Source organism: Corvus kubaryi, unplaced genomic scaffold, assembly GCF_017639235.1.
Source record: "Corvus kubaryi isolate FWS band 111438036 unplaced genomic scaffold, C.kubaryi_AGA036_p1.0 37272, whole genome shotgun sequence".
NCBI classification, from domain to species: domain Eukaryota; kingdom Metazoa; phylum Chordata; class Aves; order Passeriformes; family Corvidae; genus Corvus; species Corvus kubaryi.
This window is the reverse complement of record NW_024581084.1, coordinates 1,070,466-1,097,605: the sequence shown is the minus strand read 5'-3', so window position 1 is coordinate 1,097,605 and position 27,140 is coordinate 1,070,466. Positions and strand designations below refer to the sequence as shown.

At 51.2% G+C, this 27,140-nt stretch overlaps 1 protein-coding gene across 1 annotated transcript in view; it reads right to left on the bottom strand.

Moving 5' to 3' along the window:
• Positions 1 to 8,974: 8,974 nt before the first annotated feature.
• The window catches only part of MAP2K6 (mitogen-activated protein kinase kinase 6), a 52,244-nt gene continuing 34,078 nt past the window's right edge, over positions 8,975 to 27,140 (bottom strand). The window contains exons 9-12 of the mRNA XM_042025512.1: positions 26,968 to 27,045; positions 25,784 to 25,923; positions 23,191 to 23,236; positions 8,975 to 20,009 (exon numbers count right to left, since the gene is read on the bottom strand). Of these exons, the coding sequence (XP_041881446.1) occupies positions 19,932 to 20,009; positions 23,191 to 23,236; positions 25,784 to 25,923; positions 26,968 to 27,045 (342 nt within the window). The 3' untranslated portion in view covers positions 8,975 to 19,931. The remainder of the gene's footprint in view (positions 20,010 to 23,190; positions 23,237 to 25,783; positions 25,924 to 26,967; positions 27,046 to 27,140) is intronic.

Here is a 27,140-nt window from a genome sequence, read left to right as displayed (position 1 = left end):
AAACTCTTAGAGAATTGTTAACACGATGGTAAATTTAGATTCTTTTTATGGAGAGACGTTTCCCCACCCTCTTAAAAGTCTGGTATCAATTTGTCCTGTCACTGATAAGCCAGAGGTATTGCTGGATTTGCCCTTTTGCTCCCTGGGATGGGATCAGGGAAGAGAGGCAGCACCCACATTTTGAGTGGGCCCTGCTGCACCCCTGGGTCAGCACAGAAATCCCTTCCAAGGAAATCCCCATCCCCAGCTGCTTTCCCCAGCCTTCACCCCACCGATTGTTCTTTGCTTTGGAAGCTCCCAGAGGAAGGTCGGAGGCTCTTGAGGTGTCCTGCCCATCCACCACCCAGACCCTGATGAAAATCATGGTGTTAATGAGCAGTTTTCATGCTCAGAAGGGTATAGGGCAAGAGTGTGGAGTGACAGAACAAAGGGAATGGCTCCAGACTCACAGAGAGTAGGGTTAGATGGGATATTGGGAAGGAATTCCTCCCTGTGAAGGTGGTGAGGGGCTGGGATGGAATTCCCAGAGCAGCTGTGGCTGCCCCTGGATCCCTGGCAGTGTCCAAAACCAGGCTGGACAGGGCTTGGAGCAGCGTGAGATAGTGGAAGGTGTGGGTGGACCTGGGTGATCTTTGAGGTCCCTTCCAACCCAGGTGAGCCAATGAGGGCAGATCATCGCTCAGGGGAGATGGAAACCCAAAAAAAAAATGCTCAGCATGAGGTGGAGAAAGCACGGAGAGGCCTCAGCATGCAGAGAACGCTCTCATGAATATTTCCAGCTGCAGTGACGCATCCCTGATGGAGCAGCCGGAGTTGTGTCACCGGGCTGCTTCCCCAGGCATGGTTTGGTTAAAGCACCATTGCTTTTTCAGCGAAACAGGCCATTCTTCCCTGTCAGAAAGGGCTCTTCGGGCTGGCTCCTGTGCGTGCTCCACGTGGTGAATTAGCAGTGGCATCACTCAGGGCTGGTTGAGCCGCTGCTGGAGTTTTGAGCGAGAGCACAGCGAGTGCTCTGCAATATTATTTTAAAGCACTTGCTCCCTGTCACCATTTAACAATAATCCTGTTCCCACAGCACAGCAAATAAGGACCGTTTTCCAGAGGAGGCACTTAGTGGAGATTAAAGGTTTGGAGCCCACACACAAAAAGGCAGAAAGCTCCACTCCCTCCTCTGGGTTGATGTGAAGAACCCACAGAGCCTGAGCCTTTCCCAACCTCTTGTTTTGCACCTCCAGACAGACCCCATGGCTCAGCCAGGTGAAATCCCTGCTCCGCCCGAGCTCCTGGGTGACATTGGAGCCTTCTCCTGCGCTCCTGGCAAAGCTGCCCCATTTTCAGGAGCATTTCTCCACATGGAAAGGGATTTTTCTCCCATCCTGTGTTTCCAGGCTGTTCTGCCAGGCCACCCCCCTCCATCTCCCAGGATTAAATCTCTGCCCTAGGGCTGATCAGGAAAACCCCAATGGAAAAACCCCTCGGAGATGCCTTTAGTCATCAGAAAGCCCTGCTGGAGCAGCCAGAGGAGTGGGATTGCTGCATGGCCACTGCAAGGGCTCTCTAATGCACTCAGGGATGTTATAAATCATCACCTAATTAATCTGAGTCTTACTCTGCCTAATCTTCCTCAGGGAAGGAGGGAGAGCTGCGAGTCTGGATTCTTGCTTCTGGAGGAACAACATAACAATGGGTTCGGGGAATGGGAATTAAGGATGCCTCATTTCATTTTTTTCCTCCTTCAGGATATTCCCTGATGTGCCCCAGAGCTTTGCCCATCTCCCAGATGATTTCTCCACATGAATTCCAGGGGCTGGGGACAGGCTGGGAGGGTGACACGGAAAACCCACAGCAGCTGCTCGGAGAAAGGAGCCCTTCCCACCGAAAGGAAACCGATCTGATCTCCTTCTGACCCCTTCCCTGCAGTTACACTCGTCAGATTTCCCTCCTGATGGGTTCCTTCTCCGAGAGCAACCTCCTCCTCCCAGATCCCGGGGGTTTCAGGGAGAGACACCAACAGGAATAAGAGCATTGCCACCTGCAGCCTGCTTGGAAAAGAGCTGCTGGAATCAGCCCTGCAGGCTGCTCCTCCACCTGCTGCTCCCAAATCCCTCGATTATTTAGGAGTGATGGGCAACAACCCTTGTTTCATCGTTGGAGAAGTTAATTAGTTTATTTTATGTCTAATTTTAATGCTTGAGCCACGTCCAGAGATGTGAGCTCGGGGGAAACAGGAAAGTTTCCAGCTGGTGATGTTATTCACAGCCTGGGGTGGTGTTATTCAAACCTCGGTGTAAAACACATGGGGTTAAAATTTTCCTTGATTTTAATGTTCCTTTTTATTTTGAGACCAAAACTTCCCTGTTTTCGGTGTTAAATTCACCCAGGGATCCCCAGCAGCCTCCTCAGCTCTGCAGAGAAGGGAGCAAGTGTGTTTATATGGATTTTAAGTAATTTTATCTTTAAAAAATGCAATGTTATGACATATTAACAGTTGAAGTATTAGTGACTGTGCTCTTAGCCAGATCTGCTTTGTTGTTTTGGTTTTTTTTTAATACATGTAGGGGAAAAAAATCACATTTGCCTGAAGAACACGTCAAAACTTGAACAGATGGGAGTTTTTACCAAAAGGAGACTGTTCTGCTCAGACATCATTCCTTTCCAAAACCTCAAGTAAAGTTTCATATCTTTCAGCAAATCTTGGAGTGGGATTATAAATTCAAAATAAAAATACAGAAATTTCCGATGTCGAGCTTATAAATGCCAGTTTACAACATTTTCTGGTGTCTTAATGAGAGCCATGTGACCAAAGCTATACATTATAGGAAATAGCCAAAAGGCACAAATGCTTTTACAAATCCATTTTTAAACACAGAGGACTGATTTTTACAATTTTAACACAAGAGGTTATTATCCTTTTTTAATTTAAAAATTACTGGGTTTTTTGGTTTTTTTTTCCATTTTCAACACGCTCTGCACTGCAGGGGATAACCAAGCCCTGTCTCCAGAGCCCCAGTGCAGTGCAGGGATGTTGATATTCCCCTGGCAGCTCCCAAAATTCAGAGTCACCCATTTTCCATGTTTATATATCCCTGGCAGCTCCCAAAATTCAGAGTCACCCATTTTCCATGCTGATTTTCCCCTGGCAGCTCCCAAAATTCAGTCACCCATTTTCCACACTGATTTTCCCCTGGCAGCTCCCAAAAAGTCCCCCATGTCCCCCTCAGCGTTGCTTTGGTGGTGTGAGCGTAGCACCCACGATGATTTTGGATTGTTGCAGCATCATTAAACCAAATTTATTTTACTTAAACCCTGCAAAATAAGCACTTAATGGGATCAGTGAGGGAAGAATCGGGGCTGTTCCCAAACCTCTCCAGTTGTGAACTGTCAGTTTCGGTGTCACAGCAGAGCTGAGCTCTCTGCTCCTCGCAGCCTGGCCCCGGTAATCGCCCCCCGCCCCATCGCTGCCCGTCCCTACTGACGCCGCTCCTCCTGAATGCCCCTAATGCGTTGTAGCCTCCAGCCACCCTCCCTCCCCATTCCCAGCGCCGGGAGAACACCGCAGATGAGGCCAGGCACTAAAAGGGTGGGAGGCCACTCTCTCTTAAGACAGAGGTTCCTGTAATATTTCCAGTGGCGCTTCCAGGGCCTTGGGCACGCGGGGCACATCCCAGTGGGGTCCCAGGGGGGTTCGTGTCCGTATGTCCTAAATGTGGGCTCCAAGCTCAACTAAACCCATCAGCTGGCAGCACTGAGGCTGAGCTAGGAGGAAACTCACTGGGTCAGGCTCAGGAGAGGTGCAGGGATGTCCTTCAGCCTGGAATGGCTCCTTGGTGGACTGGTTCTGACTGGGATGGAGTTGATTTTCTCCCCAGTAGCCGCTCTGGGGCCGTGTTTGGGGTTTGTGCTGAGCACAGGGTTGATAACACAGGGATGTTTTTGTTACTGCTGAGCTGTGCTTACACAGAGTCAAAGCCTTTTCTGCTCCTCACCCCTCCAGTGAGGAGGCTGGGGGGGCACAAGGAGCTGGGAAGGGACACAGCCAGGACAGCTGACCCCAGGGACATCCCAGGCCACGCAGTGTCAGGCTCAGTGGATAAAGAGGAAGGGGAGGACATTCGGAGTGATGGCCTTTGGCCCCTCAGCCGTCCTGGGGATGGCTGAGCCCCTGCCTGCCATGGGAAGTGGGGAATGAATTCCTTGTTCTGCTCTGCTTGCATGTGTGGCTTTTGCTGTAATTATTAAACTCCTTTATCTCAGCTCAGTTTTCTCAGTTTTACCCCTCTGGTTCTCCCACTGGTTCTCCGTGGGGCCAAGCTGCTGGAGCTGGGGTTAAACCACAACAGCTGGGAAGGAGCCACAGCTGGAATCTGTGCTGGCACCTGGAATCTCCGAGTGCAACCACGAGATCAACACGTGACCCCCAGACTGTCCATAGGAGCCTTCAGTGGCACCAATCTCATTGTTGAATATTTGCATGTTTCCATTTATAAACAAGCCCAGGAGACTCTGCAACCCCAGGAGGGGCCATGGATGTATCCTGTGCTCCCCTTCAGCTCTGCCTGGTGGGCCAGGGAAGCGCTGGCTTTGCAAGAGTTAAGGGCTGGGGGCTGGGAATTAATTAACATCTTCCATCTTCATCTGATCTCAGGTGGATAGTTAATGTTTTTGTCTGCGGAGGTTTATTTTCCTCCAGACTGATTGGATGAATTGTGTTCCCAGAGATCAGAGAGTTCAGATGGCAGAGGATCCTCTTACCAGAAGATGAAAGCCAACATAATCAACTGCACAACTTCAAAACATGCAGCTTGTTCTTGTTGGCTGTGCCTAAGTTTTCCCTGCAGAGAAGCTGTCGACAATGACTTGATATCAATCCAGTAACAATCCCTGGTTTCTAATAATAATTTGCACTTCAGTAGAAATGTTCATGTGAGGCTCTGAGAACATTTAGCAGATGGTCATTAGCGAAGCTCCCCAGTTCTCCTGCGAGGAAGAGATAACAATTATTAGCCTTGTTCTACAGATGGTGACACCGAGGTGAGGCACTGAAAGGTGAAATAACTCCCCTAATTTTCCGTAATGAGCCAGTGGCAACAGATCCATGAATGGAACCCAGGCATCCTGCTGAGATTACTCCACGAACCCTGTATCCTTATCTTTCACAGGAAAACATGGTCAAAGAGGTGAGCCTGGAAAGCAAAAAGCAAATGACTCAAAGGCAGGATTCATGACACATTTCTGGAAATAAGGAATTAGGTCTGGGTCAATAAATAACTGGGAAACCAGGGGGACGCAATCCGAGAGGCATGTGAGACGGGGATGGATGGAAAAGAAAGAAGATAATGGAAGGGAGGGGAAGGAAAACAGAGCAGCTCTGACTTTTTATTTCCACTCTTGGTTTCAATCAGCCTTGTAAAATTAAAGGTTGGGCTCTGAGGAAGGAGAAAGCTCCATCTGCTCCCGTGTGGACACATCCACTGGGTGAGGCTTCAAACGGGAACGGCTGGTAACAAAACCCTCTGAAGGCTCGTCACCCTGCAGCCAAGTGCCAGCCATGGGGACATTGGTAGCGTTTGGGCACCTCAGAGAACCCTGGGGAGGGCAGGGACACAGGGCTGGAGCTCTGGGAATGCCGGCTCTGCCCCTCAGCATCACCCACCAAACCGCGGCGGTGCTGGTGGGGCTGGAGAGCGCTGCCGGCTCAGCCTGGCCGGAGGTGCGAGGGTTGGAGCTCCAGGGGCTAATTTTAGCTTCCGCTTGCACTGTCTTTGCCTTTCTCACCCAGCAGGGCTGCCCTGCCAGCACCAAGGGACTGGCTGGTGCCCCGAGCCGCCCCACTCGCATCGCACACACGCCGAGGGGAACGCGGCCCAACTGTGCAGTTTATAAAACAGCCAAGTGGAAGCCAAAAGGCTTGAGTTTAATCCCTCCAGTTAAGTCATCTAGATTCCTTCTCGCCACCAACCATCTGATCTCAATCAGCAAATCTTGGCCTTCCTCTCCTGACCCAGCCGAGAGTCGCGGTGCTGAGGCCTGAAGTAATCTGCATGCAAAATGCTTTAGTAATGATTCCTCCAGGAGGGACTGCTTTGATTGTTATTTCCCAAAAGCCTTCTGATATAAAAGGGGGAGGCGAACAACAAAGGTGGCTCGGTAATGTTTGCCATTAATAATTTGTCAGCGTTCTGTAATGTTCCTGCATTTATTTTCAGTACCTGTGGTTAATAGAAGCCTATTGAAAGAGACCTGTTTCTGTGCATGCCTTAAAAGCAATCCCTGGGTGTTAAATGGGATGTGCTTTTAGTCTGAAGGTACTTCCAATTGTCTCTTAGTAGGATTCAGCAAGCAAATGAAACAGAATGAAACATCTGTGTCCTTAACATCAATGAACTGCATCACCTCTAGGTGCAGTGTGTCCTTCAAAACCCTTGCAAGATCTTCATGGATTTATGGCCTCACAGAATGGCTTGGGTTGGAAGGGATCGTAAAGATCATCCAGTCCAGGGACACCTTCCACTGTCCCAGGCTGCTCCAAGCCCCATCCAGCCTGGCCTTGGACACTCCCAGGGATCCAGGGGCAGCCACAGCTGCTCTGGGAACCCTGTGCCAGGGCCTCCCCACCCTCCTAGGGAAGGATTTCTTCCCAATATCCCATCTCACCCTGCCCTCTGGCAGTCAGAAAGCACTCCCACTTGTCTAATCACAATTATATTGATTTCAGCATCACTCCAAGCACTTCCAGCACCAGAGAGCCAGAACTAGAACAGAAGTGTGTTGGAGTGATAACACTGGGAAAATCTGGGAGAGCAGCAGCCATGTCTGACAGGCAAGATCTTGACTGGAAAGGCTCGAAGAAGCCCAACCATGGACACCAATGCGTGCTCCTGTTGCAGGTGCCCCTCAGGGCCACAAGAGCTTGGTGGAAGGAGTGAGTGCTCAAAGGCAGCTGGTTGGTGTGAAAATTGGGATTTTGGAATGCTTCATCCAGCATATTTGCATTTTGAAGCCAATATTACTGCCTGTCCAGGAGGGCTCCCAAATGAGAGGAGAAAGGACACTATGAAGAACAGCAGTTCTGTTCAGCCCCGAGGACCCCGACTTTCCCTCTTCTTTTCCTCACACCTCAACTTCCCCTATTCTCTTCCTCACTTCCACATGATGTTCGTTGGGATAATGCAGGAATCACTTCCCAGCTTCATACATGAAACAAGCAGAGGAGGCAGAGGAAACAGGATCTGCCATTTTCAACCCAAATAATTGCATTACAAAGCTCAGCACGGTTTTCATTATTGTGTCGCGTTCAATCAACCTCCATCCCAAAGGTGCAAACGGATCTCAGGCTGTTCCAGGCCTTGGCAGCTGCTTTGCTGTACTTGCTCCTTTTTTTTTTTTTTTCTTTTCGTCTTGGGGCTTTTAAAATTGATGGGAGGCTGAAGGCAAGAGCTGATGCATTGTAGATGACAACAAAAGAGGCTCCATAAAATTGCTTTTGGCATCTCGTGTGCGTTCCGTCTACATCTTATAAATTACTGCTGCATTACAGCGATAAAAATAGGTTTGTATTTGGAATTGATTACAGTGAGATAAAGCCCTAATAAAAAAAAAAGCACTGGTGCATAAATATTCTGAGCATACAGGGGTAATTTGATTTGATAAAATAAAAGTATGGCTCTTAATTTCTTCCTTTTAAACAGAACACACACGCACATGCAGCGCAGGGAGAACTTCAGCAGCTGTTCAGTTTAGGATTCTCAGAAATGGGTCTGTGCCTCTTGCAACTCTTCCCTTCCAACATTTTTATGGCAATCTCAGCATCACCAGCATTCCCGCTGCTGGGTAATGTTCCTGCTGCAATCCTAAAGCGTTCAGCCCAGGCTTCTGTGCTCCTTCCAGGTGATAAACATTGATTTTCCTCACACCTCAACTTCCCCTGTTCTCTTCATCACTTCCATGTGACATTAGGTGGGACGCAGGAATCACTTCACAATTTCATACATGAAACAGGCAGGGGAGGCAGAGGGAACAGGATCTGCCATTTTCAACCCAAATAATTGCATTACAAAGCTCAGCACGGTTTAAAAGCTGTGCCCCTCAAAGTTCTTTTGCTAACCAGGCTGCTTCTCTGGAGTTCACTGTGCGCACCTCAGCTCTGCAGCCAGTGCTCTCGCCTTGCTGGGACTGCAGGATCAGCAGAGGGAGCCGGGATATTGTTTTCAGCAGTTCTAACATAAATGGAAGGGTAATTTTATTTACACGAGGAGGAGGGAAGCAGCGATTCATGTTTCAGCACGGCCAGCCCAGCGCACTTCACTCCAGCAAAGCGCTTTGGCTCAGACAACAAATCCAGGGTGAACACTGGCCTTGCATCAGGACAAAAGCACGGCCTGAGAGTGACCCTTTGAGAAAAGCTTCGCTGCAGATAACAGCGGCGGGGCTGCCAGGGGATCCGGGGCTGGGTGCGGGAGCTGGGGAATCACAGAGCAAAGCAGCACATCTGCTCTGCAGCCCGGCAGCTGCACCAAACCCCCTCGGCCACATCGCCGGGAGGTGCCGAGCCTCCGACCCCAGCAGAGCCCAGCCCCGAGAGCTGCACCCCAAAATGATGCTGGGCACGGGGCCGTGTCCCCCGGAACCCCTGTTAAAGCTGGTTTGGGGAGGGTGGGGGCAGGAAGCCGCTGCTCCCGTCCCTCCAGCGCGGCGGCGGAGCCGGGCCGTGCCTTTGATGTGGGCTGGACGGGATGTGGCTGCGCCTGCTCCCGCCAGCCCGAGCAGGGAAAGGAAAACCAGCGGCAGCAGGGCTGACGATTATCCCTGTCGAGCAGCTTGAGCATTCCTGAGTTTTCAGTAATGTACGATAAGCTGTTGGGAGTAAGATGATCCCTAAAAACCTCCCATAGGACTGGCAGAAGCTGCCCAAAGCGTGTCCCGACACAACTGGTAGCACTTCCACTGAGGGAAACACAGGTAGGCTGAGAGAATGTTCCTTTTAAATTTCATTTATTTATTTTTGTGTACATTTTCCGTAATTCGACTGACATACCATTGCTATAAAGATGCCCTGCTCTTTGAATATTTCCATCCAAGACCACTAGTTTCAAGTGTGGTTATGAAAAGTCACGGCAAACATATGACTGGAAAGAGGTGGTTGGTTTTTGACTTCCAGGCAGTTGTTTGAAGCGTTTCAGAGATGCACATAATATTCAGCAGAACACACGCACGCACAGTGCCGGGCTACACACACACACACACACGCACACGCACATCTGGAAAACTGTTACAGTGGTTGAAGTTTCCAAAAAGGTGTCCTGTCCCCTCTCAGCAGCAGTGAAAAACCTCTGGGTATCCTGAGAAATCAAATCAAAGCGCAGTGAAGAGGATTAACTTATCCCATCAGCAGGGTTTGGGGTTGTTTTGGGGTTTTTTTCCAAGTCAAACGTATTTTGCCAATCTGATTTAAGTGAAGAGGGTGGGGAGAAAGAATCTGTGGCAGTGAAGGTTAAAGAATACCAGTGCAGCATGGACCTAAAAGCATCTCATTAAAACAACATCAACTAAAAGCCTCTCAAACGTTACACACGTGGTCCTGCTGTCACTCTCCTACTCCTGCTCACCTCCAGAGCACCAGGAGACAACACAGGGAAGTGCTGCAGATGGAGCCAGAGGGAGGGGATGTGCAGCTGGACAGGTGGGCAGCCAGGTGACCACGGAAGGACTCTGGAGCACAGGGAGAACCCTGTGACCTTGGCAGTATCTGACTGATGGAACCTGGCAGTGTCTGCACCTGGCTGGAACAGGAGCTCAGAGCGTCCATCCTGCACGGGGCAGCTCCAAACCGTAGGCAAAGCCCACGGGGAGACTGACAACCACCCCAGTGCCACCTCACACCAATGTCAGCACCTCTTTCCTTTTCAGTAACACTCTCCAAGCCTGCTCTGTCCGGCCAACACACCCTCCCCAAGGCTGTGATTCGGGGTCCTGCCTTAGGATGTGGCGGTTTTGATTCTCACAAGGAAAGAGTTCCCTCGACAAGGCTAAAAATTGAAAATCACCCACACTGCAGTGCCCTGCCTTTAATCCAACACCACCTCTGCCTTTGCTGCACTGATGGCACCCCAGGGGCTCTCCCGAGGAGCTGGAGCTGCCCCGTGCCCTGGCTGCGAGCGGGGTTGTGTGAGGTGACAGGCTGCGAGCAGCACAGAGCCCTGCGGAGGAAACCAGCAAAGCCTGAGACAACACAAACAAACTCCAAGCAATTAAAAGAAGGATGGGAGATGTGGTCTGATGTACTTCTGCCAAGAAATAAATATTTTACGTTGCCTTTTTTTCTTTTTTGAAAAAGCACTTGCATTGTGTTTTTTTAAATCTCCAAAATGGTCGAGTCACTCCCTGCACCCCCCCAAGCACAACACGTGCTCACACACACACACACCACACACACCGTCTAATGCACATAATTCCAGCTTTGTAGAGCTACTGGATTTACTTTGAGACAAGTTTCTTGTGCATTTGGACAATTTACTTTGAGACAAGTTATTTGCAAGAAGGCAAAGTTCATGCATGGCTTTGACAGCTCCACTTTCTCATAAATGGTTTTTGAAAAGCAGAAAGAGAATGAGGGCCAAAGCTCCATTTAAAGTTCACCTCGGATGCCTGAAAAGCATTTATACCCACATCCTTCTGAGGTCCCTGCTTTATGAACTTCTAATCAATTCCACATTCTGCTACCCAATGTTTCTTATACATAGGGGAGAGAAAACAAACCAGAGAAGCAGCGCGAGCTGTCTGGAAACAGCTGCACCACAGCGCCCAGGCTGCCCAGGGAAGGGCTTGAGTTACCGTCCTGGAGGGGTTTAAAATGTGTGGATGTGGCACTTGGGGACATGGGTTAGTGGTGGCCTTGGCAGTGCTGGGGTTTTGGTTAACTCGATGGTTTTAAAGGCCTATTCCACCCTGAATGTCTCTGCAGTTCAGTGATTCTATTACTCTTTATCAGAAAGGCTGGGGAGGCTTTGGAAGCACCTTTCCAAGGGGAGAAAGGGAATAAAAAGAACAAAACCCGATGGGTTTTGAGCCTCCAGTCCTGACTCTCTCCCACACTTACATGCTCATGAGTTGCTCCATCCTTTCTGCAGGACATGTGTCCTGCATCCCCAGAGGTGACACTCGGCTGTCCCCCAGCCCTGCCTTGGGCAATCCTGACCACCCCAGTGGCTCCAGCAAACTCCATGGAAATTTGACAGAGAGAAGCCTGGCATGAGCCTTGGACAAACCAAGTTTGTCACCAACCAGATTTTAATTTTCAGGTGGGAAGTGGTTGCTTTGTCAGAATTCAGGGTGATTTTAATGGTGTGACACAGAGCATTTTATCAGCTAAACTGAACCCTGGTGCTACTCAATCCCCTCTCGAAGGAACAACTGAAACCCACCTCGTGCTTCTCCTACTAAAAACATTAAAGGTGAGCAGGTTTCTTCAGAAGCCTCCAAGATGTTAAAAGAAAAATCAAAAAATTACAATTTTTTAAAGCAAGATTCCTTATCCCCATCCCTAATTCTAGAGCAAACCAGGACACTAAAAAAAATTAATCTAAATTGCTATAAATATAATTTAAAATCATAATTAGCTGTCTACTGCCATCCCAGCTGTCAGGAGTATCAATACCACAGGGGTTCCACATGGCTCGAGGGCAGGCTGGGAGATACCTGCAGCACCTCTTGGATAGTACCAGAAAAGGATAAATAATAAATAAGAAGAACATGAGAAAGAATAATCAGCCTTCCACGTGTGTGGAAAAGCAGAGACTTTCACAGTTAGAAACCAAATGATGTTACTGTAAAAAAAAAAATCCTAAAAATAAAGTAAAGTAAGGACTTGCATCACAGAAGGGTGGGAAGTTTTCTCCTTCCTAACATCTTCAGGTGCTTTGCCTGCAACCTCTTCAACACCAGAGACCACTGGGAACTGGGTGCTTTTCCATTTTTTGCTCATATTTTGGTGTTTGGGTTTTTTTTTTCCTAGCCAAAATGATATAGAAATATCCTTGTTACAGATTTCCCACCATCTCGAGAAAAAGCAGATTTCACACCTTAAGACAGAAAGTCTAGAAATCCCATCTATTGATGCTAAACATGGAGCTTTGCCAATAAAACTGTAATTCCTTAAACTGAAGATTTTGGACAATTTTAGACAGTTGGTTTGGTTTGTTTTTTTTCCTACAAGAAATGACAAATTTTCCTCCAACACATTTCCAGCTTGCAAGAAGCTCCATTTAGCAGCTTCCCCTCGTTGTATTGCTACTAAAAAATGCAGAATTCCAGCTATTTTGTATGTTGTGACTATTTCCAGCAGCCCCTGGCACAGGGACAGCTCTCACCAAGCACAAACCACTCGATTCACCAAAATAAAAACAGCGGCCGAGCCCTGGAAATTCACTTTACACAGGGATTTTAAAGGGAATATTCGGAGCCAAATCCTGGGTTTGGGGGATGTATTTTGAGCCCCAACCTGCCAGAAGCCCCCCAGAAGGCAGAGTCCATGCTGCAGGTGTTTATGCAGGACTTGGGACCAAATTTGGGCTAAATATGGATGGAGAGCTCTGCAGCTGGGCCTGGATTTGGGAAAATTTGATCCTGGCTCAACAGCTGTGACAGAGGCTGGGATTTATCTTTAAACACACCCTTTTTTGGCTCTCATGAGGCACTTTATCCACATTTCTTCACTCTGGCTGTGCAAATCAAGGACACCTGGTCCTTCCTGACTTTTCAGGGTATCCACCCTGAAAAACACCCCACACAAATGGTGAAGGGTTTTGGGTGTTCCGGGACACTCCGAGATGACTGGAAGTTCTCTCCTAGAGGGAAAAATCCCAGATGTGGCAGATCCCAATACCTCTGTCACACAGTTCCTGGGGAAACCATGTCCATGTGAGTTTTTGGAGGTCCTGGATACTCCAGGCTGCTCTTCCAGCCACCAAACACTGGTCCCTCTCACTGGAGCATTTATATCCATCCACCTCCTGGAACGGTTCGGTGCGTGAAGGGTCACAGCCTTTTGGAAAAACCATGGTCTGCTCTCTTTATTTCCTCAAAAAGGATCATTATCTAGGGGCAAAACCAGACTGAATTAAACCCTGAGCTGGCCTGAATTATTCCTGGAAGATAAACCAAGCAGCAGCTTTCCTGATCGCTTCAGCAATACTTGGGGTGTGTTTAGTCTTTATTCAAAAATTACACTATTCCGAGTTTCCTGGATTTAGCTAAGCCCAAAAGCGAAAGTAACAGATCAAAATACCCTGCAATAAAACTTCTAGGAAGGGTTTTCAGGTCTGGCTAAAACCAGACAGCTTTGGAAATCGCCGAAAGACGTCTGATCTTTTGAGATTTCCATCTCCACTTCCAGCGCACTTCAGGCGCTTCCAAGCTTTTCCCGGCTTGTCCCCACAGAACCTTGCGGCCGCTGGACTCTCGCCCCATCCTTTAAAAACCAAGAGCCTCTCGAGGAAGGGACTGTGGCCCATCCTGGCTGCTGGCTGGGCTGAGCCACCTTGGAGCAGGGCTGCTGCAGCTCCGGAGCTGCTTGGCTTTCCCAGAGGGATTTTTAATGGAACAGCAGCGAATGAAGGGACAAAGTCTTGCTTGGGCTGGAGACCTGCAGGGTGGCTGGTTTAGCTAATTCCCAGCTGTGGGATTAGGGAGCAGGGACTGGGGAGGACAGGCAGCTCCTTCCTCTCCCAAAGCACTCCATGGACAGCTGCATGGAGGCCCCTTCCCGCTGGCTGCCAATAAAATCCCAGGCATGCAAATACAACCACGAAGGTGCGTGGGATGAGGTGTCCACGGAGGCCAAGAGCTCTCCAGCATCCCAGGGCTGCTCTGAAGGAGCCACCTCACAAATATCCTGCCCCAACTACTCCCAGGGGAACGGCACCGCCGGCTGTGCGGGCCCCTGGCGAATTCCTTCCTCCTGGTGGGCTGTAAATTGGGTATTTCCAGCATTAAGCCGGTCAGAGACCACCTTAAATGCTTCCCCTCTTCTCTCTCAGCTGCAGAGGCCTCTCCCAGGCTTTTCCCATCGTTTAAGGCCACACAGCAGCAACACGTCTTTGTTCACTTGCAGGTTTTTCCCCGTGGGTTTCTTTGGGATTTAGATTTTTCTCCCCTTGCTGGAACTGGGGATGCAGTGGCAACCTGGGACCCACTGCCCACAGATCCGGGCCTGAAGGAAGATGTGGGGAGGGCAAGGGCAACCAGGCTGCTCTCAGGCTGTGCCCTCGATGGACCTGTGGCTGTGTCCTGCCCCTCTTGATGCTACAGACCCTCCCTGGCAGGGTGGACTGACACCAGCTGCCCAGCAGAGGACTCGTTTTGTCCCTATGCCATGAAGTTCACTGCACTCTCAGAGTCCTTTTCATCTATCCAGCAACGGACCTTTGTGCCTGCAGCACCAGCACCAGCAGCTCCTGGCTGTGTTCATGCATCTGCAAACACCCCGGAACTGAGATGCAGCTTTTTCTGGCCCTATTTATTGACAAAACCCACTGTTTTTATGGAGTGGGGTTATGTGAAGGAGCAGAGTCCTTTCAGCCTTCAGCAGAGCTGCCACTCCTCCAGCCATGGTCCAGGGGGGAATCTCCCAGCTCTGCAGAGCACACGGCAAATTTCACATTCTCCATCTGCTCCAGCAGAGGCTGAGCTGAAATATTAATGAGGAGATCTGATCCCTTCTCACCAGAAACAATCTGGGTTTTATAGCCCAGGCAGAGGCCAGAGGAGCAGATAAAGCTCTGGGATTCATCCTCTGCTGCTGGTTAAGGGCTTTCAAGGAAACCAGGAACCTGGGGGGAGGACACAAGAGTGTAAAACCTGTGGACATCTGGTGTGTTTTGTCCACCCTTCATCTCCCCAGGCTCAGCCCCCACCTCTGGGCATGTCCAGAGCAGAGAGAGGACCTCTAACATCAACAACCATAACATGGCAACAAAGATTAATGAGCAAAACTTGCCATTTTATGTCTAATCCGTGGGGATTTACAATCATTAATCTTTATTAGTGTGTAATAACTGTTTGGACATCCAGGACAGATTCTCAGCTGGACAAAACTGGCCTCATTCCAGCCAAGCCAGTGGAGCAGTGCCAGTTTACACCCTCCATGACCCCAGCTCTACATGAGACCCATCCCATCTGTAGGAATCACATCACTGACAGTGTTTCCCCAACAGCAGGGGCAGAGAAGTGAAGGCAACTGTTTGTCTTTCCCTGTATCCCAAAAAGAGAGCTGCATGTGTCCAGGAAGCTCAACAATAGACATGTCAATAAACACGAGGAAATTCAATGAAAAAGCAACTGCAACAAAAGGAACCCCAAGGAGCAGGGAAGTGGATGATTTTTGAGGCAAGACTAGAAGATCTGGTTTGGCAGGAGCATAACTAAGGGGGATGCAGCAATCTTTGGCATGTGAAAGAGTGAAAGCACCAAGAGGTTCCCAGAGTTCCTCTAAGAGGAACAAGATGGAAAAGGGGGGGAGGGGGGAAAAGAGCATCTTGGCTGGATTTTCTGAGAGAGGAGTTTGAGGGTTGTTTTGAATAAAAAAGAGGTCTATTAAACGAGGGAGGTGGTGGGAACCTTGTCTGAACTACATCAGACCAGCCACTAAAGCAATGTTTGACCAAGCAGGATTTCCTCTTCCAGAACTTGTAGGGAAGAAGGGAAACGTGCAGGTACACCCTTGGCTGGCAGCAAGCATGGAGAAATCCCAGCTGGGGCTGTGCATGCCCTTGGCCCCTGGCAGCCCCCTCCCACCACGACAAGGTGCAGCAGCACTGGCCCAGCAGCACCTGCTGAACAACAGGGAGATCAATTGCAGATCTTTTTTTAGGGATTTTTCCAAGTAGGGACCCACCAACTGCCTCCTCCGTCACACACCTGCCTCCAGAAATGATGTTCCACCTCTTTAACAAGTCAGAGTTGCCTCTTTGTCACCAGTAAACTCAGCAAAAGTCAGGGAAACACAGAAATACAGTACAGAGATATCTGTGTCAAGGTTTGTACACCTGGAACAACTCCAGGAAAGGTGGGCATTGCACCCAGTGCAGCAGCATGAACCTGGTGGTTAAAAACAGCAACCAGAAAATGCCCTCCAACTGCCCTTTCAGATTTAAGGGACCAAAGGGCTCTTGGGGACCCAGAAAACACCTTTCCTGCCAGTGACAGCTCCAGCAAGGGCAAGACCTCCAGCATCCTGCAGATTGCAGGAGCATCAGGAGCTGTATGGGGGGGGGAAGAAGAGGATGGACATCACACCTGGGGACCCCTGGGGATGGGCTGTGCCTCTTCCCTGAATCCTGATAACCTGTGGCAGGTTGGAGAGGCCCTCCCTGCCCTGCAAATCCATCCACAGCTGGTCCAGGTCACAGCTCAGTGCTGAGCTCCCGGCAGCTTTGATCTCTCTCTGATCCCTGGTTTAGGGGTTCTTTCAAGTTTATGGCATTTGAGACCCACTTCTCTAAAAATCCCAGTTTGGGGCAACCCCACAGCCCTGTGCTGCGTGAACACAGAAAACCTTTGTGAAGAACATCCTTAAGCCTCAAAAGCTTTGCTGTTCAGGGGGCAAGGCTGCCAGGAAAGGTTTCATATCCCTTAGCCTGTGTCTGTCCCAGACGAGGCTGTGCTCGTGTTCTGGCCAAGCAAAGATCTGAGCAGCGACCAAAGGCTTTTTTTATCTTCACAGAGGTTACAATCAAACGGCAGAGACAAGAGCCTGACTTTCATCCCGCAGCCCAGCAGGTCTGCAGGGCTTGGAAGCACACAGGAGTCCCTGGCTCTCCTCCCTGAGCTGAGGCCACCAACCTCAGGCTTCTGTCTAAGAAATTCCTGGGTCAGGCCCAGCTTTGTGTCCACCATGAGGGATGCAGGGACAGCCCCACAGCCCTGCATGGGCCCTCCCCTGCCACAGCTCCTCCCCTCAGCGCTGGGGATCTCTCACAGCACTTCCCATCCTCATGCTCAGACAGCTCCACACTTACTCTGGGCTGACGCAAACAACTTTAAAAGGAACAAAGTCATGGAGAAGGAGCAGGGAAGGGAAGTGATTTGTTGAGTGCCCTATTGTCATGTCATTAAAACAAAGGGATTTGGCAGCCCAAGCAGTGCAAGAGCAGAGAGCATAAAAGCAAGCCCTTTGTGGAGGCATGGAGGAATCCTTTTAGGGGGTTACCAGCTGCAGACAACACTGCCATTAATTTTCTATTGGAAAACGCTGGTGACATTAATATCTGCTATTAATACTGAACTTTGACAGTATCTCATAAATTCAACCTGTCAATTGCAATGGCACTGAAATGAAGGTGCTCTGAGGTCAAGGAGATGCGGTGTCCAAACGAGACTTATATTGCAGGGGAAAAGCAGCAAAAACAATCTTTAACAAAAGCATCAGATCCATATGTAGGAAAACCAAAGGGTGGTTTTAAATGTCATGTTTTTCAAAGCGAGAATTGATGCTGGAACCAAGTCTATAAACTGGCTGGCTGGACTTTCAGCTGCAGCTGAGGACAATCAATCAAAACAGCTCTGTGACTCTGAGAAAGTGAGAGAGAGAAACACACACACACACCATGGAATATGAGAGGGCAGATCATGAGCCATGCGAGGCCTCTTAAAATTACACTGTGAAGTAAAACATCCTCGTGTTTCATCCGCCACAAAATGTAACCTGAAAGGTTCCCCTCGGCACAGAGTGGGATATGGAGCTTATCCTCTACCGAGGGCTGGGCAGGCTCCTGGGACAGGGCTGAGCAAGGGGAACCTCCTCCCCAAAGCCTGCACGGCCTGTGAATCACACCCTGATTCCTGCAAGCCCTCTCTGAGCCCCCTGCTCTGCAGCTGAGGGCACAAGGATCAATAAATCCCGACAAATGCTCTCCTATCTCTGTCACTGCCAGCCCCAGGGCAGAGCTGCACCATTCCAGGCTCACAGCCACCCCTGTGGTGCAGTGACAGTGGCAGCCCAGGCACTGGCGGTGTCTTTGTGCGCCTCTTCAAAGTGTTGGCATGTCCCAGCACCCCTGCCACAGCCCCTGCTTCAAACACTGCCCTCCCCATCAGCCCTTCCATGGGATTGCTCCCCAAAATCTGCTCACACTGTTCCAACCTACGCCAGCAGAGTCTGGAGCTGCTAACCTGGCAGAGCAGGGTGGAACAATGTCCTGCACAGCTCAGTACTGCAGAGCAAGGTGAGTTTCTGCTCAGACCTGGCTCCCAGAGGCTGTGCCCAAGCGAGGGGTGGGGATGGAAGCGCGTGCAGGGCACGAGGCACTTGTGCAGCCTCTGGGACAGCCGGAACAGACAGGCAGGCCCCTGTTCCAGGGCTGGGGGAAGAAGGCAAACGCAAAGGCAGAGGAGCTCATGGCCAGGCCAGGCAGCTGGGCAGGCGTGGCTCAGACCTGCATTAACATGGAGCCAGCGGCCTCGCCAGGCTCGGCAACACTCACAGGGCACAGTGCCCCTGGCTCCAGACAGTGCCCCATGACCTGAGGGCAGGGTGATCTCCAGCTCCTCTCCCACCTCACCTGCCCCCTTCTCCTGCCCCTGGCCTGCAGCTTGCCCCCAGGGACCCGGCCAGCAGCAAGGAGCTCCAGGCTGGGATGGGCTGTGGGGTCCTTGTGTAGTTTCCCAGGCTGCAGCTCCCACCTGCAGCCCAGGGCAGAGCCCAGTGCTCCTGGCTGCCTGCAGCATCCCAGCTGGAGCTGGACACAGCCCAATCCACGTGCCAGCACGGGCTCCTGGGAGCGCTGGCACTCCCAGACTCTGTGAGCAAGCATGGAGGGATTGCTGCCAGTGCAGTGCCACGAGCTCTGGAAACCACCACTAAAACATCCCGTTTTTCATGGGTGTCATGCTGTGCATCCTGTGATCCTGCCTCACCCCGAGAAGGAGAGAGGAACTCCCTTTGAGGCCCAAAGCAGCTCATCCCCAGCCCAAGGGAGCCTCGGGCACTGCAACGCTGCTGGGCAGTGGGCACTGACCAGGGCAGCCTCCTCCTGTCTTTGTGCAACTTCTCTGACAGCCTCCTTCCCTCCGGGCCTCTTGTCCCAGACACTGTCCCAGCAATTCCCAGAGCTCCCAGCCCGCCCTCTCCAGCAGAGCAGGGCGGTGGGACAGAGCTGGCCCAGCTGGAGGCCGGGCAGCGCCGGCCAGACTCGGAGCGTGGTGTCCGGAAGGAGGTGACCACAGGGGACACCGTGGCCTCCCTCCCTGACACAGCTCGAGCAGCTGAGCTGCAAGGCTTGCTTACCAATTCCTTTTATGATGCACATTAAATATATTCCGCAACAGAGACACTTTTCCTCTGCTCTCCTCTCCTCTCTCCTCTCCTCGGACACCTTTTCCCCAGCCAAGCTCTACGAGTGCTGCTTGCTGTGGCCTCATTTTGCATCATCATCATCATCGTCACCACGCACTCATCCTCATATAAAACAGAAATCTATTCCATCAAGCACTTAACATAAATATTAAAATAATGTAAGGGACAAAATATAAATCTACATACAACTTCATGACTACCATAGCACCTATTACCATGACAAAGCAAATTCTGGTTCAAGGGGAAGGGAAGGGGGATGAGGAGCGAGTTAGGAAGAGGAACTTCGACTGTCATTAAATATGTAAATCACTCTTTCAAAATGGGTTTTCTTTGTTGTTTTGTTTTTGTTTTAAGGTTACCAACCTTATTAAAATTCATTCCACTAACCAGCTCGTTCTATGTCACTATGGATACCAAAGAACCCTTTAAAAAAGCTCGGGCGAGGCGGGGTTTCTCAGAATAAAAACAAAACAAAACAAAACACGGCGACTTTCTGTTGGTGCTTCCATGACAAGTCCTGCCACGCGCCCCTCCCCTGCACCCACCAGTCCACAGAAGGGCAATTCTTTTACAAGTCCAGTTCTCAGTCTCCCAGGATGAGCTTGACAAAAGAGGCGACGTCTGTCTCTTTGGATTCGTGCAGGGTGAAGAAAGGATGTTGCTGGGAAAGAAAGAAAAACCAGCAGAGTTTATTATTCACCACGCTGAGGGCTGGAGCAAAAAGCTTTTCAGACAATCCTCTAGACAGTGAAGAAGGTTTTGTCCTTAGCATCATAATATTGGGCTTTAACAGCCAAGGCAAGTTGGGGAGCCCAAGGGCTGCTCCATGAAGTTGTGATGGCCTCCTGGATTCCCCCTAAACCCTGCCCTGGCTGGGAGGGCTGAGCTGGGCAGCTCTGGAGGCAAGGGAAAGCCTTAGAAAACCCTCTCCATCTGCCCCATAACACCCCCCAGACCATGGTTACCCATCCCACACGCTCCAGCTCCAACTGGAGCAGTGCAAACCTTGCTGACTGCAGTGGTTTTCCCTCAGCTTCCTGCTTTATCTGTGTATTTATTTACCCTCTGGTGACTCCTGAGTCTCATTTCTTCCCTGAACTGCCCCTCCTCGCAGCAGGAGTGGCTCCTTCACCCCAACCACCACACAGGAAAGCCATCCCGACTGCAAACCATCCACACTTGTGTGTTTAACTACTTCATCCTGACCGACATGGGGAGACAGCCTGCCAGAAAATCCTGCCTGCGTTTCAGCACGAACGGAAAAATACGTGTAAGGAGAAAAACCACAACCAAATCCCCCCGACAGCAACAAAAGCCCCTCTCCATCAGCACCAGCAGTTCAGTTTGGTTGGTTCAGCAACACACCAAGCTGAGATCCCACCTGAAAACCCCCAAAAGCTTGTTTGACACCCACTGTCCTGGCAGATAATCAGATTTATTTGTGTGGAGGGTGTCAGAGAGAACCAAAAGGTAGCCAGGGCCCTGCAGGGCTCACACTGATCTCTGCTCTAAACAAGGTTGGGGGTTTGATTTCCAACCCACTCATTGCAAGTCAGGTTTTTAAAAATAATTTGGTGTTTCCAGAGTTTTTCCAAGCTGCCCCTCACCTCAGTCCCTGAGCATTGGCTGTTTCAATGATGTTTAATGGCAGTGGCCAAGTGGAGGGAGAAGAAGAGCAAAGGAAAGATATTTTTCAAGGTGGGTTTGAGTGGCAAGTCATCCAGGGAATAAGACGAGGCAGCTCTGAGTGGCTGGGAAGCGATCCAAAGACACCAGTAAGGAAGAGGAAGCACAATTATGTGGGAAACAGGGCTGGAATGGGTTGAGGCAAAGATCCAGGCAAAACCTGAGGTCTCCCTAGGTCAGACAGTCACAGGAATCGAAGCGTCCTGGATAACTCCGAGAGGTGACCCCCGTGGCCTGGCCTGTTATCACCCGAGTGCGATGTCCCTGCTCTCACATCCCCGTGCAGTGACTCCCAAAGCAGAGCTACCACAGCCCGGGAGCACCCCCAGTGTGCCAGGGGTGGCAGCAGTGCCCTCCAGCCCTGTGTCCCCGTGAAGCCAAGCCCTCTGCAAGGCCTGAGTCTGGCCATGGCACACAGCCCCCGTGCCAGGCGGGATGTGCAGACCACCGGCCCTGCAGTAGTTTCACACTCCGCTTCACCTCGGTAAGTGGGTTTTTAAATGAAATTAAGCACCCCTATCAGTTTTCCTGATGCTCAAGATAGCACAGAGTCATACTTTCCATGAGAAACCTCAATTCCACAGGAAAGCAAGGGAGCAGCCTTGGCCTAAATGACAAGTCCAATCCAGGACCACAACTTAATGCCATAAGAGAGAGGAAAAAACCCCAACAAAACAGCAACCCTCAACCACAGGACCTCACAACATCCATGTCAGCCATAAAATACCACAGCATTGAGATACTCCAGAGGTGATCCAAGAACCTAATTCAATAGAAATGCACTCCCTTGCCAATGGGTATTAATGCTGCAGCAGATGGAGCCGCTTCAGTGAACCCTTTTTGATAAAAGGCCATTTGGCAAAGTCCAGAAATTTGCTTAAAATATAGAGATGCATTTATTCAATAATGTACCCAAAAAAAAGTTTAAAAAAGAGCCATAAATCCCAGGCCTCCCTTTGTTTGAAGCCAGTCTGGGGGCAAGCTGTGTGTCAATCAGACCTATCTATCGTTTAATTGCATTACAGGGCCCAGCACCAAATGCCACAGGAATTATTCACTGCTTACAACTCAGGGGCATGGAATTCCAGCACAACCTGCAGGTAAAAAGCACCTTAAACCCTGGCACCTTCTCACCTCAGAGATGGTGAGGTGAGATGAGGTGGTGATGGGTCTGACCCTCTGGAGGCGTAATGCATGTCCCAAAAATTGTGGGGTAGGGCATACCAGTGCCTGAGGAAATCCTGCAGCAGTTTCCACCCTTAATCCAGGTGATCTTGCCACTGAGACCAGATAGGGATGGGAATGTAGGGACAAGCAAGCATTTGGGTCAGGATCTTCAGAAATAACAAATTTAGGCACCTTCCTGCCTTTAGAAAGCTGTAGATTGTGTGAGAGTAAAAAAGGATGAAATGCCTGCAGGAGTGAAACACCAACTTCCTGAGCTCTCCTGCTTTTTGCCAGCTTCTAGGAGCACCAGGATCGATACCAGAAACTCAGGAGAGAGAGAGAGGCCACGAAGCTGTGGAGCCCAAGCAGAAAAATCTGCTCTTGCCAGCTGCAGCCCAGAGCTCTGGCTGGGCACAGAGCAGTGCCCTGCATTCCCCCATCACCAGCCTTTATTGGCATTTTCCTCCTTAGTTATTCCTCAGTTACCCCTCACAGTAAACAGTCTCTAGGCAGCAGATGAAATTAAATAACTGGAATTAGTCACAGACTCGTCTCTGTCCCCAACATCCAGGAATTACTCTGTCCAAAAAGCCTCCTCTCCAAGGCACCAGGGCAGCAAAGCCCAGTCAGCCACTGGGCTCCTGCAGCTCTTGTGGCGCACTGAGGTGTCTGAATTCATCACACAAACCCCAGAGGAGGATTCCAGCCTCGTTAGCTGATTCTTCTCAGCGTCATTCTTACCCATTACCTGCTTCAACACGTATTTTCTCCCTTTATCTGACTGGAAAGCACCTGGCTGAGATTTCAAAGAGCATCTCTGATCTGCAGTCACCCTCCCAGGACTCTGAAGTGTCACAATTCTCCCATCTGCTATGAAAATAGGGATGCAAGGCATCCCAAATCACCATCACTATTGGAATCTCTGCCTTCAGCACCTCACTGTAACCCATTTCAGCTCTGAACACGCTGCTCGATGCAGGCGCACTCACCATAAGCTCTGGGTATGTTGGCCGTTCTTTGGAATTCTTCTTCAAGCTTTAATTGGGAAAAAAAAAAGAAAAAAATTAGAATTTACGTTCAGCCTGCAATCTAAGCAAGGCCATAAAATCATACTGTGACAACAGCAAGGTTTAAAGACTCTGTAGAATAAGTTCAGCTACTCATCCAAGCTGAGCAAACACTTTAGGCCTTGAGGACAGTGACAGCCAACATGGAACAGTGCTGGGTACAAGAGCTTGAGACCCGCCAGGAGATCTGGAGACACCAAAAACACCACTGCAGACATTGCCTGTTGCCGGGGGCCAGGTACAACTGGGAGTCTGGGTGCTCTCCAACAGGCCAGTGACTCAGGGAACAGATTCAGCCTCCAAGCTCTGCCTGGGAGCAGTGACTGAGTGGCTCCAGAGCACGTGTACAACTGTTTGTTTATCACCGTGCTGTTATCAGCGGGGACGGTTCCATGGGACATCCTTTTTTTCTCCTCTCCTACAACAGATGGCCCTGGAGGGTTGTAGCTGGAAGTTATTTTGGTTTCCCTCCAGCAGAAAATAGCTTTTAAAAGACAGGACGTAATCTCTACTCACTTCCTGGCAGTGTATTTAGGGGAAAGACACTTGGAGCAACTTGAAAAGATCTTCACACACGTACACGGCAGTGGCAGGGAAAAGGTGTCACACTGAGCAAAACAAAAGTGAGAACCTCTGCTGGGATTTGCTGGAGCCCAGAGGAAGCAGAGGACACACACTGAACAGATATTTCCTGCTTGCTGTGTGTAGAGGGCTCGTGTTTAGTGTCATGTTGTGAATGAACAGAGGAACCCGGGGCCGATACGTGCCAATATCGCCGGCCCGAAGGTTCGGGATGTGTCACATCCTCCCAGCTCAGGAGCAGCCCCAGCCAAGATGACAAGGTGAATTTGAAGGTTAGCTGTGTCCAGATTTGGCGTAACGCTCTTAATTTAGACCCCCTACAAAAAAATAAATTGATTCCCAGGTTACTAATACCAGGAAATCTGGTGGTAAGTTACTGAAATAAATGTAAATTTTCAGGAATGAAGAGTCATATTGGGATCTGATCCTGACTCAGACATCCCAGGAACCTTCCTGCAGTGCCTACAGGTGATCAGACTGCACTGCCCCAGGCAGGAGATGAATAAACACAGACCTAAGCCAGGCTTGATATAGAGTGGATGTGACCCGGTTCAGTGTCAATTCCCAGATCCCAACAAGACAAAACTGGTGCAAAGTTCACCATTCCAAGTCCCTGCTACCCATTTGAGGGATGTGAGGGATCTTTAGTGACCCTGGAGGACAGGATTTGCAAAACTTTTGCAAATTCCTTTGCAAAGGAATCGCCACGTGCTCCCCAAAGTGGCTGTGGATGTAACTCCTAAAGCAGCCACGGCCTGAGCTGCAAGACAGGGGGCTTGGAAGAGCAAATCCCTTGGGAAGGAACAGCCTGCCTGGCACAAGCAGGCAGCTTGGAAACAGCAGAGCCAGCAGCACTGTTAGGAGGAACAGCAGCTGCTCCAAAACCTCAGCGTGGGCCTTGCAAGAACAGGGGGCATCTTGTGAGAGGGTTTTTGCAAGGCAGCTCCCACCTCTCCCAGGCCCAGGGCATGGTGGGCATGGCAGGTGTTCTCCAGTGTGGGTCAGGAGATGAGCAGCTGGACCACAGGAACATGAAAACGTGTTTGAGCAAGACTCTGAAGAATCTAAACACGGGTACTGAGAGTCCCCAGGCAGGAGCAGCTGATAATCCCTTCCTAGGTCATGGCAGAGCGGCCGGGCTCCGGCCCCGGCACTGGCAGCTCGGGAACAGTCTCACATTTCTCTATTTGTCGATCTGCCGTCCTTTCTTGGCCACCACGCAGACCCAGCAGCCACCTGCCAACTTGGCAGGCGGGCGGGTGGCACTGCAGCGCCTGGAAAATCAAATCCTGCTGGCGGGCGGGTTCCAGGGAAGCTGGAGGGAGTGGCCGGCAGCGCTCTGAGCCACGGCGAGGGCAGGCTCTGCTCGGGGCTGCCTGAGCTCTCTGCAGCCTGCAGACAGCAGCCTGGCTGCTCCAGCCCTTTGCCCACAGTGCAGCCAGACACTCCTGCTGCTCCCAGCTCCCAGGCCTGGGGAAAGCAGCACGGCAGCCTCAGGGCCCCAGGAGAGGGACAGACACTGGCAGGGGCCAAATTCTGCAGGGTTGCTGCCCTCAGAGCCATGTCCCCTGAGAGAGGATGCAGCCATTCCCTATCCTGCTGCCCTCCCAGACTGAGGGACCTGAGCTGTCTGGCTGCACCTGCTCACAGCACCCCTGTGCTGCTGGTGCGGGGCCGATGGGAGCGAGGAGCCTCCTCAACCCTGTGTGCCCCCACAAAGCAGCCAAGCCTGTTCCCCCACAGCTGCCACCAGCATTGCTGTGCCTGCACAGTGCCAGGCGCCTGCACAAGGCTCAGTGAGGGCACAGAGGCCCAGCCCTTGCCCAGGGAATGTTCTGCCCAAAATTAGGGTTGAGAGCTCCCTGTGGAGATGGGCACCAGCACAGTGAAGGTGAGCGGGGCTGGGGAGAGTGAGGCCAAGAGGGAATTTTACCATTGCGAGGTAAAATCGACGAACTCCGCTGAGAACTTCTCCGCTGGGAGCTGCGGCGACGGCTCCTCCACCACCTGCTTGAGCTGCTGGAAGGGCGTCCCCCAGGAGTCGTAGGGAAAGCGCAGGATGGCCAGCTCGATCTGGGGACACAGAGCACACCTCAGGACTGGGGGCGGACACCTCACAGCCCACCCCACAGATTTGGGATCCCCATGTGCCCACCCAGGGGTGTGTTTTTGTAGGCTCCACACAAATGGGGTTGTTTGGCCTGGAAATAGGAACATTCCAATGAGATCTCAGAGCCCCTTGCAGTGCCTAAAGGGGGCTTACAGAGAGGAGGGAGGGTGACTTTTTACATGGGCAAACGGTGACAGAAAAAGGGGGATTGGTTTTGAACTAAAAGAGGAGAGATACAGATTAGATGTTATGGGGACTTTCCTGTGACGGTGGGGAGGCCCTGGCACAGGGTGCCCAGAGCAGCTGTGGCTGCCCCTGGATCCCTGGCAGTGCCCAAGGCCAGGCTGGACGGGGCTTGGAGCAACCTCGGACAGTGGAAGGTCCCTGCCCATGGCAAGGGGTGGGATGAGATGAAATTTAAGGCCCCTTCCAACCCAAACCATGCTGGGATTCTATGATTTCCTCACCCCACCTGGCCACAACATATTGCTCATCCTCCCCCAGCAAACACGAGAGGCTGCAGGAGACCCAGACAGCTCCACATGCAATTCCATGTCACCCGTGTGTCAGACACCTCCTGGGAAAGGCTGGGAGTTAAAACCAGCCCCAGGCTGCACAGGGTAACTGCGCTGGGAAGCGACTCTGGGAGCAGATGGATTCCCCCGAACGCCCCCGCCGCTGCTCTCCCGCCGGGAGCTGCTGAGGGCGGCGAGGCCGCTCAGCGCGGGGAACGCAGCGCGCGGCAGCTGCCGTGCCTTAGCCCATGCCGCCATCTCCCGGCAGCTGCGGCCTCCGCACCCCTCAGCAGCGAGCGGCTGACAAAGCAGCTCCTCCTCCTTCCCCTCAACCCTGCGGCACGTTCCCCGTGCCCTCCCGAGTTATTCCCGTTCCCAGCCCGCCACCTTCCCAGGGAACCAGCGCCCCCAGTACCGCTATGGGCAGGAAAATGAACCCACGAGCAACACCGAGCCCTGCTGGCTGCCCTGCCTGCCCCCAGGTGACCCTACCATGGTGATCCCAAGGCTCCAGATGTCGGATTTGACGCTGTATCCCTTCTGGTTCAGCTCCGGGTTAATTCTCTCAGGCTGTGAACAGAGACAAAGGTGGCTGAGGAGCAGGGACGGCCCCAGTGCCCTGCCCACCCCCAGGGTGGGTCTCTCAGGGTGGCAGCCCAGCACCC